The sequence below is a fragment of the Corapipo altera genome, unplaced genomic scaffold, assembly GCF_003945725.1.
Source record: "Corapipo altera isolate COAL_440 unplaced genomic scaffold, ASM394572v1 0, whole genome shotgun sequence".
NCBI lineage: Eukaryota > Metazoa > Chordata > Aves > Passeriformes > Pipridae > Corapipo > Corapipo altera.
This window is the reverse complement of record NW_020884872.1, coordinates 38,630,411-38,644,816: the sequence shown is the minus strand read 5'-3', so window position 1 is coordinate 38,644,816 and position 14,406 is coordinate 38,630,411. Positions and strand designations below refer to the sequence as shown.

General features: G+C 35.5%; 1 protein-coding gene across 5 annotated transcripts in view; it reads right to left on the bottom strand.

The window, feature by feature from the left end:
- NALCN (sodium leak channel, non-selective) overlaps positions 1–14,406 on the bottom strand; it is a 223,288-nt gene that overhangs the window by 190,493 nt on the left and 18,389 nt on the right. For all 5 annotated transcript variants that reach the window (XM_027644562.1, XM_027644537.1, XM_027644531.1 and 2 more), the window contains 3 exons: positions 10,166–10,249; positions 8,437–8,576; positions 7,484–7,612 (listed from right to left, as the gene is read on the bottom strand). In XM_027644562.1, coding sequence (XP_027500363.1) covers positions 7,484–7,612; positions 8,437–8,576; positions 10,166–10,249 — 353 coding nt within the window. The remainder of the gene's footprint in view (positions 1–7,483; positions 7,613–8,436; positions 8,577–10,165; positions 10,250–14,406) is intronic.

Here is a 14,406-nt window from a genome sequence, read left to right as displayed (position 1 = left end):
ACAGTTGAAATCATCTTATATTGAAAACATCTGGTGATATTCTACCCATTTCTAGATATCTAATATTTTCTAGTCCATGTGTACTAGTTTATGCTTATTTATTGTCTTGAGGTAGAACACAATTAGCCCATAGTAACAGTGGCCCAAAAAAGGCCTGTATCTGTACAGGTACTATAAGCAGAGATTCTTCCTTTTTAGTCTAAATCATACTCAATGCACGTAAGAGCTTTTTTTTTCTTCACAAGGAGGTTAAATAAAAAAATAATCTACGTTTATATTAAGCACTTAAAATGAATGCTTTGCATAGTAGTGATTTAGGCAGCAATACTTTTAATACTATGCCCTCATGCTGCTGGCCTCTTGGGATTTGAGGGTTTTTCTAATGCAAACCATAATGTGAAATTCATCAACTACCAGTAGCTGGGGATCTGAATCTGCTTGAGCCAATGTATTAATTTTAATTTCTAAAAATATTTGTAAAATACTGTCTTATGATAATCCTATATATTATAATGGCTTTTGGATGGCAGTATCATAAATCTAACATACTTAAAGCATACAACTGGGTATGAATAACATATTCTACTATAAAGGAATTAGGGTACCCAGATTAATTTTTAAATCCTTGAGTTATATGTGCTAAGCATGTTTACAAAAAGTGGAATGAGTACGTGTATGCTTGTGCATCTGTCTATCTTTTCAGTTACGCACACAGCTAAATTTGAGGGTGTTCTTTAAAACTTCATCTGGAATTGTACAAGTCTGTGTGTGCATCCACATAGATATGTATGTCTCTCTGGTAATCATAAAGAAATGACTACAGGATAGGTGCACCTACAGTTATTTCTCTGCACTTATAATTGCCTAGGAAAAATTTTGTAGGAAGCTTTGGTTTCACAGTGACAGATTTCAATTAATGTCTTGCTATCCCATGCAGTGCATGAAAGCAATAAAAATAAAGTAATTAAAGCTTCTGTTCACCCAATTTATTCGTCAAATGCATCCGTGAGTTAGATTAAAAGAAGAGGACTTTCAGAAGAAAAGTAAGATACTAATTATATTAAAGGGCAGACTAAAGAGTTTCACCTTTTCTGTGGACAAGCAAGATTAATTAAAATGATGAATTTTAAGACACTCATTGAAGCCTTGGGATAATGGGGTGAATAGTACAAGATTTTATTTGTAACTTTCAGCAATTCATTTTGGGTGTTTTTATATCAAAAGTCTGTGCTGTAACCAGGAAGTCAGAATCAACCTGAACATGAATGGAAAATATTATTGACTGCTTTTTTTTCTCAGACCAGAACTCATGATGATTAGCTTTTCAAGTCTGATTTGAAATTGCCCTAGGACTGGTCCAAAATAAGGATTTTCATTTGCTGGTTGAGAGAATAGAAGCGAGGAGAAAAGCAGGTATTTCTTATTATTGTATGCCCATTCAGCAGAGTTGGAACTATGCCTTAGTTCAAACTTTCTTCTCTTTGGTTTACCCAGCGGACCCATGAGGCAGTAATTCTGAGTAAAGTTTGATATGATTTTGACTGTAGCATTTTTTCATTTTATATATGACCTAAGTTAGAGACTAAAAAATGTGCCTTTGATGTTCCATCTATTGCTACTCACCACACAGTATCTTTGAAAAGATTCAAATTAAATCACTGACCTTAACTCACACTTCCGGATGCAAAAATTCAGAGCTCCAGCTCCTCTTAGTTGAATCTTTAGAAGGAACTGCACAATAAAAGACTGCAGGTCTGATGTCCTGACTTATCCCACCTCATTTTAAGTAATGAAGACAGAGAGAGAGAAATACATCTCCTGAGTTCAGAGGTTGGTGGGTTCAGCCACACTCTTGAAGCACCTTTCTCTCTTTGATAGCCAGAGAGGAAATTCAAGGCATTTAGGTTTCTAACACAGGTTTGCTGACATCAAAATCAGATGATACTCTGCTCATGGCAGATCACTTCTGTTAAGCAAAGCCAATGCTGCCATTGTCCAAATGAAAACAGGGCAGTTGCAGCTAATTAACAATTTTGACAAGCTATTGCTTTGATAACTAGTTACTGGCATTAGGGGAAATTAAATTCCCATCACTCATTTATTACCAGTCAAACTAACAAAGTCACTGAAGTTAATCACAAAAAAATGAGTAAAAGAAGAAATCTTTCCTATGGACAGCCTTCTTCATTAGTTGTCCGGCTTCCTCTTGCACTATAAAGAAGAGTAATTTTCCCTCTTCCTTTATATTTAAGAAAGCAAACAGTACCCAATCACCCATTTGGCGAATTCGCTGGAGATCACTCTTAGAATTCTGTTTTTCTAGTGATTTTTGTCTTTCTTTCAATTTTATGATATACCGGAGGATATTTTGACTTCTGGCATCCTGGCCTCCTGCATGTTTCCTGTAGAAAGCTCATCAATAATTCTCTACAGCAATTATAAGGTAAAAATCTTGTGGCTAAATATAAAACTTTCCTTATGGCAAAGAAGAGATTAGGTAGTTATGTTCTTCAAATTCTTGTATGTATAGTGAGCCAACTTCACAATAATCTATAAAATCCACTGCAGATTACTCAAAAGGATCTATTCTCAAAAAAAATCCCACAAAGGTTGACAGGCTGAGCAGAAGTTCAATAAATTTGATTTCTGCACTGGGACAGAGAATTGTGTGAACCCAAATGGCTCCAAATCTTAATACAAACAAGTACATGTCATCACTGAGCCATCAGGAGCTGAGGTAATTGGGTTCTCATCACTCTATCCTGGACTGTTGTTAAAAGGTCACCTTTTTGTTTAAAATGCATTTGGATAAACAAAACACTGTAAAGTCTGTGCTAAATTAATCAATAGTGTAATTACTTTGTGCCCTCTGAAAGTTTCAAGAGCCTCACTCCTGAAGACTGCTTCCCAACACAGGCCACCAACATAGGCCACCACCTCAACATTCTTTCCACCCTTTTGACTGGATCCCATTTAAAATGAATTACTTTCCTTTTTGATTGGTGTTTTATTTTAATTGTTTTTGGTTGGGGTTTGAACAACATCAGGCCTCAAAAAATAAGATTTTTTTCCATTTCTGTTCTTCCTGGGGAGTTTATAGTAGACATGTATTACCAGTAAGAGAGATTGTGAATAAATCCCAAAGACAATATTAAAGTGGTGCTGGTTGTTGAACTAAAATCAATAAATTAATATGCTCTGCTAATGAAGTCCTGTTATGTTGATTTTTCAAGCTTGGTCTTTGATTCCTTCCCTTTCTCAGAAACCTGATTACTCATTCTTACTTACCCGTGGCTGGTGTAAGACAGTATTACAAATTCCTTTTGTTCTTTTTAATTGTATTTATTTCCTCTACTAGATACTGTGGTGAACTTTCAGCTCCAATCTTTGAAGCTATTTTCTGACATTTTCGGGGCCTATCCATAGACAGATGGAAAGATCACCAAGAACTTCTTAACTCTTTCTATTACACAGTAAATATTTTTCTTATCTGTTTTCCTGGGCATCTCCTACTTTAAACAAGAAACCTTAAAAAAGAAGGATTTTAAATTGACTGCCATGGTGACAAGGCAGAGCGGTCTAAAGAAATAGTCAGCCTATACACCACTGAAAACGTAAAAAAAAAAGGACCTAAAGAATAACTTTGGGAAAAGAAGTAGGTAAGTACCACAATTTATGGCTCTTAGCCATAAAGCTATAAAGCCTCTTTTGATGAGGCTTCCTTTCCCTTAGCTCCATGCAGACTGAGATAACATAAATATAAACTATATTTAATATAATGTAAATATATTATATTATATAACATATAATAAATATAAACTAATCATGCAGTTTGGAAGCATTATTGTGTAATCAAACATATCTTAGGAATAAAAATAAAGAAAACATTCAGTAGCTAGCATGTGAGGATATATGAAATATTCTAACAACCACAGGAAGGGTTTGGAAAGATTTTCTCTCTCCTGTCCTTGTGGAAGTACGTTTTATATACTAGAGGTGACCAAGACTAAATTACAGTAGCTTTGGAAACACAACTTTTTTCACTTTATTTTGTTTGACTCTTTGAATTTAATCTCAGATATAACAAAAAATCCTATCAAACTGCTTATAATGTATGGATTTATCAAGATAATTGGATTACGTATAGATTGCATTCCAACCATAGAGTGTGTCTTTCATGTAACTAAAGAAGATCCGTTCAAAGGAAATTCATGTAATATACCACTTATTGACAGAAAAAAGATATATTGCTCGGAGAAATCATCAGGGAAAAGCTATTACTGCATAGCTGAAAAAAGATAAGTCATAATCATGAGGGAATAACGAATGATAAAATTATCTAGGAAGAAGACAATGTTCCTTATAGCAAAGACTATTGTGAGAATAAAGGAAAAAAAGACTTATCATCAAACAACAACAATAAACTTTTCAGCCTTTGGAAGGAAGTCAGATTCTGTTGGTTTCTCAGACAGAATGAAAACTCAGACTGCAGTTAGCTCACTTCAGTATTTCTGTTTGTCAGAGTTAACATCATAAAATGACTGAGGAGGTGGAGAGACAGGAGGTCAGGCAGTGTGGGCATCAAGAGAGATGGAAAGATAAAAGAACTTGCAGCAGTCAGAGGCAATGCTTGTCTGATGAGGATACCATGTCCTTTCAAATAAAAAAGAATAGCAAGATTTTAAAATGCCGTTTTCAAAAGGCACTTGCCTCCTTCATAATAATAATTCATAAGGCAGTAGACTTAAAAAGAGTGATTTCTAAAATGTCACAAATAGATGAAACCTTGACCGCAAAAATAAGATTTCACCCTTGTTGCCTGACATAGAATTCTGCATAATACCAGGAAAATCACCTAAAATTAAACTTCTCACAGGTGGTTGGTAATTAGACGGTTTTCATTTTCTAATCTTGACTTGGGAGCCTGGGATCTGGTTTGCTGAAAATTTACAGCTGTGGTTCATTAAAGACTGAAGTTATTTAAGGACAAGTACAGCCAACTTTGGTGACTCGCCATTGCCTGGAACAGAGCCACCTGAGACAGACAGACTGACCAATTCAACCTCTAAGAGGAATGGTTAATCCTCATTATAAAGTTGAGAAACTGGACCTCAAAGACTAAAGTAAAACTTGGCTAGGCAATTTTCATGCTTTTGTGCTCTATTACATCCCAGCTAATAAATTAGCCCTGGAAAGGTCAGCCCTGACCTACATGAAGAAGGCACATGCCAACTCCACTCTGACCTTCTGCACTGCACTCCTCAAAAATTAAACACAGAAGAGATAGGGGCAAGTGTTCCTGGGGGTGTAATGATGAATGTTACAGACAAGAAGAGGAAATCAGTGTTTTCAGAGTAGGAATGAGCAGTATGCCAAGACTAAGGTAAAAATCCACATGTCAAGCAACAAAGAAAAAAAGTATATTGTTCTTTGTGTGAGCACCAGTCATCAGAATAAATGGGGGAACATTTCCAGAGAAAAAAAGTGGTGTCCAATGTAACTGTAGTCCTCATACACAATCATGGGAGCCATTTTAGGTTATAAATCTGGTTCCCAGTTACCTGAAAAGTAACTTAAATTAGATTTCTAATTTTTAAACAGCTAAAAAGATATAAACTTGATGAAACTGAAAGGAAAAGGAGTTTGGGGTACATGGTCAACCTCAAGTCTAAAATTCTCTTGATTCTGCACACTTGAATTTTTGAACATTAGCCCCACCTAGGCAGATTTTAATTATTATTTTATACACTGGATATTTGTAGCTTTTAACCTTTTCCTGTAATTCAGCCCTTCAACAACCTAAAATTTAGGGGGTTTCTGCATACTTTTTTTTTTTTTAATAATGCCATATTCGGAGAGCAACCCAACACATGCAGAGAAAGCAGCCAAAACTTAATGGAAAGCCTTAAAGTTATAAATTTAAATTTCCATATTGCAAACATTATTATGTCCCATTTCATCTTTTTCTGCTGATTTTAAGGAAAAGCTGTATTTACCAACACAAGCAATTACATGATGCCTGATCTTTTTTATTTTGTCTATGTCACTTCTTGTTTTTCCAAATAATATTCTGTAAATTGCAGAATTACATATCTTCTTATTACCTCAAACGAATTTTTCACAAAGAAATTTTTTCTCATGTCTATGGGAAATGGTTAAAAAAATCTGTCCTATAAAGATTTTTCTTATAAAAAGAGTTAGAATAAAAGAATAAATGTGCAGTCTAGGTGAAGATCAGCTCCACATTTTACTATATTATTGATTAAATAAGTAAGAAAATATCTCAAAATTATTTTTTTTCATTTAACAAAGTACCATAAAATATCTAGCATATTCTCAAGTAATTTTGTACTCTTTTGAATTTGCTGCTTTTAATGCTCTCATTTTACATTTGATAGTTTTTAGGCCCTAGTTTAGAAAAATCTTAAATACAGAGTTTTGCGATCATGAGACCTACTGAGCTCAGTAGCAGACTAAGTGGTGTTTCGCTTTCTTACCATGCTTACTTTATTTGTTTTACGTTCTGACAAATTCAATACAGGAATAAAAGGATCCCATTTTGACTAAAACAATGACCACAACTCCAGAGCTATCCAAAGAAACAGGGACAAAACAAAGAAATAGATGTAAAAGACTCTCACAATATAACGGTGCTCAAGGACACAGTTAAGTCTTCAATTCAACAGGACATGTAAGAATAATCTGTGGTTTTATCAGTCATCCCAGTGACAAGAGGCTCTATTGTAGTTCAAGGTGGTTAAGTATATATTGAATCAAAATGGGATGTATACTCGATTACCAGTGTAAAATATATATAGTAAGTATTTTGCGGAAGCTGGACTAAAAGGGTCTTTAAATCTGAGTATCAGATCCCAGCAAACTATTAATCCAGAAAGGGCCTGAGATACTGGAACAGGTTGACCAGAGAGGTTGTAGATGGCTCATTCCTGGAAACATTCAAGGTCAGGTTGGCTCTGAGCAATGTGATCTAGTTGAAGATGTCCCTGCTCATTGCAGGGGGGCTGAACTAGATGACCCTTAAAGGTCCCTTCCAACCCAAACTATTCTGTAATTCTATGATTACAGGGGTGGTTCTGCCCCATACTTTAGGTCTGGCCCCGTATCAAGACATTCCAGGAAAAGACAGAAGAGCGCAAAACTTGATGAATCGTCAGTGACCTAGAGCAGCCACAAATGGCAATGCTCCTCTTAAAGTATCCTCTGCTCTCCTGCTCTCTCACCTCCCTGTCCCACACCACATACAGTCACTCACTCTCTAACTCAGACTGCAGCCAAATGACACAATTTGTAACCTCTCCGTCACAGTTAAAATTTACATTTTTCATAATTCCTAACATTTTTGTTTCCCCAATTTACCTTAATGTATTTTGGTGGATTGCTTTTAATCCATTAAGTTCATTTTACATCCACTTACAATTATACATATGTAAGGAAAGAACAGGCCCTGCACAGGTTAACTCACCCTGGTTGCGTGTCATCGGTTACACAATGGTATGTAAAAGTTCCAAACATTTGCACTCCCAGGATCCCATATAGGAGAAGAAAGAACAGAAGAAAAATTGAAACGCTCCAGATTTGCTCTCCAGAACGCCTGGCAAAAAGACAAACAGGACTCTGAATGCACAGGTAATGTGAAGCCTCCTCTGAAAATCTCTAGAATAGAAAATATGCTCATACAAAGAAAGTAGTATTTCATCCTGCAGAAAAATTGTCCTTAAAACTGTACTTTTACTCTGCACGAAAAGAAAAGGGGGACATGATTTTTTCTAAATCTCTAAGTTAGGGTAATTAAACCAGCTGTAAGCTGAAAAGGGTGGAACAAAAATGCCCAAATAAAATGTATAAAGTCTAGCTTTTGTAAAGTAGTATCTAACGACTTATACAGACAAGATATGGTGATGAATAAAGTTGATACTGAATAAAGACCAAAAAACTCTTTCATATTACCATTATATTTTTTGCCATGACATGCTCTACCAAGCATAATTATGTGTGTTTGCTTGCAAATAGGCATCTCTGTATACACACCAATACATGTACACTTGTAACTGTAATGGTTAGGGTCTGTGCTTATGTACTTTTATTTACAAATATTACCCTAGTAAGGGTATTCACCTTGATTATTAAATGGGGATATTAATGGAACAGAATTTACTGCCATTGGTTGCAAATTGCTGGCTACAGTTATTAGCAAAGTGCTTTAAAATGTGTTTAAATATTTGAAAGTTTTGATCATTTTCTATAAAACTTCATTATTCCTTCAATATGGAAAACAGCAAGAATTTTTGGCCAGAACTAAAGCTCAGGAGGAAAATGCCCATTAAGCATGAAGGGTCATTGATTTACTGCATAGTGAGTCTTGTAACCCAACACTGAAATATTCTCTATTATCTGAAGAATAATAGCCTTACTTACTTCAAAATATTTGTTATCCTAGTTCTTGGCAGCTCAAAACGAAAATATATCCGGAATGCTCTAATCATAATGAGCGGTCGTGGAATCCGTAGCATGCCCCAAGGTGACATCTGGTCAACTATTTCAGCAATTTCAAACACCTACAAAGAAAATAATCAGTACTTTGTCTTGATGACTCTCTCCTATGCCTGCGTTCATTTATAGAACTTTTAAAAGTATGAATACTACACATTTTTTATTTTAATTTTCAGTGTTCTGTTGGTTTATTTTATGGTTCATTTTAACTACATTTTTAAAAAAGAAAAGTCTTTGTAAATACTTTAATCCATTTCTAAGTTATCCTAATGAGCTTCCAAAAATATACTCTGCCCATGATCATAATGCTTCAGTCTCAAACAACTCAAGAAGACTCTGCAAGCTTGTGTTAGCTGCCTACTTCTGTGTTAGTCCTACCCCACAGGTTTCCCACAACCTCGTTAGAAGTGATTAATATATATTTCCAAATATGAAAATCAGTATCTGTTAATGTTGCACAGTACTAAGGTTTTTACTATGATATAAAAATACATATACATAGATTGCCTTATGAGTTGCAACATGCTTATAAATTCTCCATTTAATTCCAAGTGCATGACAAAACTGTGCATCTTTTTCTCCTAGACTCTACTTATGACACAAATTTCAGCCAAAACACAGAATGGGGAACCATCTCCTCAATACATTGATAAGTTATGCACTCCATAAAGAGTATTTAGCTAAATGATTGGGTGAAAATGTCTTGTTTTAATCCTTGTCTATCACTCTCTTAAAGTAACTACTTGATTTAATGTTTACTCAAAGTACTAAGAAAATGGAGGGGGAACCTGGACACACATAAACTGGGTAATCTACAGTGCTTATCTGTAATGATCAACCTTCATTCTACCTGTGTACAAGATGTACCACCAAAGTCTGCCCTGTGTAAAAAGCAGAAAATAATGTGTCTGAAATTTGCCAGAAAAGTATACGTGCCTAACAGCAATCACTACAGAACTTTTACAATCCTTACACTATTGCAGGTCAAATGTCAGTCTTCTACCTGTTCTTACCCAAAAAACTGCCTATGGTTAAGGACTGATTGATATGCAGGACACAATTTGACCTTTACCTTAACACTATACTTTTTTGCAACATGTCCAGATTCCCTTCTTTATAAAAATTTATCAAACTATTTCCAAATATGGGTTTTTTTCCCACTGTGCTTTAGCTTGAATCTTGGAAAATGTTTTGCTAGCTGTGAGCAATCAATCTTACATGAAACCACTCCACTCACCATATCAATACACCTGCAGCATGGGAAACATTTACCATTGGAATCATTCTCCCCTTAGGTGCCTAAGCTAGTCACCATGGCATCCTACTAGACTCAGTGGAAGGAAATGAGCACAACTGTCATATGGAGTAAGGGATAAATGGCTCTCTGAAGATCCTTCTTTCTCCATTTGACCATGCAGAGAGTTTATGGTAACCAGCTTCAGATTTAATAAAAAAAATTAAACAAGATAAATTCTGCTACTAATGCAGATATGCTGCAATGTGCAATTATGGAGCTATTGAATTCAGTACATTTTTTTAAAAACAATTTGACCCAAGTACAACTGTACTTCCACAACTCACAATTTTTTGGTTGTGCCATATATTTTTCACAATTAAGGAACCATTCATTGAAAAAAAGAAGTGAAATGATTACCTGTAAAACCAGTGACACCCAAAGACAAAAGACCATGAATCCATCAAACACACACCAACGATCCTTTACATAGGAGCTATCACCCTACATGAAAGAAAAGCTAAGAGGTTAATTGTTCTATTACTGTCAGGATTTACAAATATCATAAACAAGAGTTCTTGGAAGAAGAAGTGTTCCTTGTGGACTTTTAGAATGCTACTTTTGAAAGACTTCAAGTCTAGTATCTGGATTAGAATATGCTGGAAACATATTCTGGGTGAATAAATGCCAGCTTCATTCTTGTGTGGTACTTCTCCTTAGTTTCTGTCAGAGAGAACTTACAAATAAACCTACTATTTAGACTTTGAAGTAAATCAAAAAACACACAAAAAATTAACACTGCACTTACTTTTCCATTGTACTGCCCATTACAAAATACATGAGAAGGTAAGTGTAAAATGGTAGCAATATAGTATTGTGTCGTTCACTTACTTCAATACTGTTCAACAGCTTCAATCAAATCAGTAACATTTTACATTCATTTTTTCATATTTTTTCAATCATTTTTCATGCTCTAGAGAAGTCTTGCTATCAGAAACACGTAACAGTAACCACTGAAACATCTGAACGTGGTTTTGGTGACAGTCCAATCCAAAAATCACTCCTAAAAGGCAGCATGGAGAATTCAGCATCCAATTTCCTCTATACTACACAATTCTCAATCTCTCTTCCAGTTTGCATGCTTCAATATCCTCATGTTTCACACCATTCCTGACATGCAACACAGGCCCTCAACTGCAAGCTGTAACAACACTTCTTTGCTGGGCTGCTAATGCCTGATACTTCAAACACCTACACTTACTAGGTAGATCACAGCTGAGTGTTAGTTTTGTGTACCACATGGAGCATAGAGGAAGTTGGGGCCCAAATGCATACAGACAGATGCAGCTTATTGAAAGGGAGACTAGACAAAAATATACCTAAGGAAAGTAGATATCACAGTTTCATGCAAAAACATATGCAGAGACAATGACATCTCAGGGCACAAAATCACCCCTTCCAAATGATGTTTCTCACAACAGATTCAATAAAACCTTCCCTGCCTTATACACTCCCTCATGTCTTTTCTGTTTAGAGATCTTACAGCTACAAAGTACAATCCACTTTTCAAAGGTATAACTGGGGAAAAAATTATTGTCATGTCTGAAGAATCTTGAAGATATTATTGGACTTTGGCCTTTTATGTGATTCCTGCCTTTATACACATTTTTCCTTATCTCAGTGATAGTTATTTCAATATTTGTTTTTAAATGCCTCAGCATTTTCATTGATTCTGTAAGCACAGACAAGATGTTTTGTTTTAATCTAATGTTTTCAATGACATACACTATCCTAAAAATTATTTATCATTCCTTGCAGTAGGTGACAGCATGATGTATTGTGTAAAGAGACAAACTATGTTTAGCTTAGGTTTTTTTAAATTTATTTCAGTTGCAAAAATTCTTCAGGGCAGAAGTGAACACAGGATATGAGGAAAATACAGTAAGTGATTTTCAAGTCTGAAATAAGGGACAGAGAACTTCAACACTTTTCAAATTAGGATTTTCTAACACATAAGGAGGTTAAAGTTCTCAAATCAAGACTTAAGAGAAGAAAGACTGCAAATTAGGGAAGCAACAGAACAGGAACTTTTGCAACATTTTTACCTGTCCTTCCTAAAGAAAGTAGACCTAGTTCCTCAAGAAAACTCTAGGCTAATCAGTAACTGTTTGCTCAGGGCTGAGAGAATTCAGATGTTTAGTGCTTATGTTCAGTAACCGTGAAGCAGATTCATGTTATTTCTCTGCAGAAATCAGCTACCCACACCCTAAATCTCTTCTTCCTCTCTCCTCTGCCATTCTCTCTTAGTGAACAAATCTCCAGTGAGCTTTGTATCAAGGTGCAACTTGAGTCCTTCAATTGTGGCTCTGAACAAAAATGCTGATTGGTCTTTCTCTTGCTGAAGAATTCTGTGAAACTTATATTTCTTCTCTTAAGTACCCTTTGTCTAAAGCAAAAAGTCTTCCCTGAGTTGAGCCATACAGATCTGAGCACGAACTTGTGCAGGAGTTCTTGTATTCACACTCTTCTGAATAACCCATCAAGTTCTCACTGAAAGCCAAACCTTTTTTTAGAAACTACTTTTTCTCTCCACAATAGCTGTGGTATAATTGAAACAGCTTTGCTGTTTTCTCCTTACAAAAGTAGATGTCATGACCCTTTCCAGTCTTCTCACCTGTTAAGCTGCTGCACCACTTCACTTCTCTCACTGTCACACCAGGCCAGTTTCCACCACTAAATCCTCCCAGTAAGGGAGGCTTTCAGTGAATTGACCACAGAAACTTAGGGCACCTGAATTACATCTGTAGAAACGACTCATTCTGGGGGAGGACCTGGCCCTTTCCACTTTGCATGTAGGGAGATCTGGACTAAGTCCTTTTAATGTTATTTGTCTGGCAGTGGATGTGGTAGGGAATCTTGGATGCATTTTACTGTGTATGGCCTTGTTAGTTGTTGTTGGAAGCATTTTTAAGGCAGGACTACATTCTAGTGTGCCTTAAAAATAAGTTTGAAATTGCAGCCTCACAGAGGTGATGTGTGTTAAACACTGCTGTGCTTCATCCGGCAGTATTCTGTCCTCCCCCAGCTCGAGTGTTTATGGTGGATGCAATGGGTGGATTGGGAGCCAAATGATTCAAGGTGAAAGCTTTCACTTTGAAGCACCACATATCGCCTGAAGATTGAACAGGGAGGTTTGACAGGCAAACAGTCTCATCTAACATGACAACAACTCAGATTTATAATTGACATTCAAAGCTCTTATTCAACAGAAAAAAGCCACAACACCGAGAGATGAAATACGTAAGAAGGATGCATTTTCCAGAAAAAAGATTGTATTATTTGGTAATTAGCATTATTAAAAGTTGAACAATACATTTTATACTCCAGAGACCAGGAAAAGCTTATTGAAACAAAAATCCCAGTGTAGCTGTAAGAAAGACATATTTATATTAGTGGTGGAGAACACAATACTCTGAAATCAAATTTTACATTCAACTTACTCCCTTAAAAATCCTACACAAATTTCATCATTTTCCTGAAAACATAGCTGCATAGAAAAGTTCTTATTCCCTTCAACAGGGATTTAGATGTCATTAAGATTTGTTCATCTTCATGTCTTGTTCCATTCTCTCAAATTAAGAGAGAAGAAAACATGGGCATAAAATAAAATAGAATTGTTTAATTATAGCAGAATTCCTTGAAAATTCAAGTTTCAACACAGAAAGGTACATTAGGGACAAAGTTCCTTCTCTTGCTACCTGAATACATAACATGTTATCCACTATGTTGCTTTCACTGCTTTCCTTTTGTGTCATTTTACCCTGATATGAAGTGATACATTAAAAATATCCCTCAGTAATAGCTGCTGTCATGAAGAATAACAAGCAAGTAACCCTTGAAAGTGCTGTTACAGAGGAAAAAATTAGCATTACCAAAAAGTAAAGTTTTGTTCATCTAATTGGTGTGTATATTGAAAGAGCAATTTCCAACTACATTATGAAAGTCAGTATGCAGTGTATTTTTTCTTAGTAACTTTTAGGTTAAATTTTGATCATAAGTATTACTAAGTATTATATGGACACACACTTCAATCCATGCCTCAAAATAATTTCTCACTAAAAACTTCCATGACCCATTGACCAGTCAGAAAAAATATTGTTTATATTTTAGAAATACTGCTTATGTACATTCACCAAGTAATTTAAATTTTCTAATGGTTTAATGGAAAAATGGTGCAAAAAGCCCCACTGTGTAATATGAGTCATTACTTTCCTGTAATAAACACTCCACTAAAACCAGACACAAGTAACCATAGAAACAGGTGCATATATTCTAGTGCCATGGTCTCTAACCTTCCCTGGTCCATAGGCAGCAACAGACAACCAGCAGCATGCTGCAGGCAACTTCATATTTGTTTTCCTCATGATAATCACTTTTAATTTTTTTAATTTCCTGTGACTGGAAACAGCATCAGAGCATTTCACTAGTAACACAACCCCAGTAGGCTGGGAACAGATGTCCTTTACAATGGACATACATGCTTAGCAAAACAACAAAAAAACACAGGAAAAAAGTGAGACAGAAGAATCAAGTTTTGTAGACTGTGTTATTCACATGATGGATATAAATACTGTTTTCTATGAAATAATATTTACAACTAA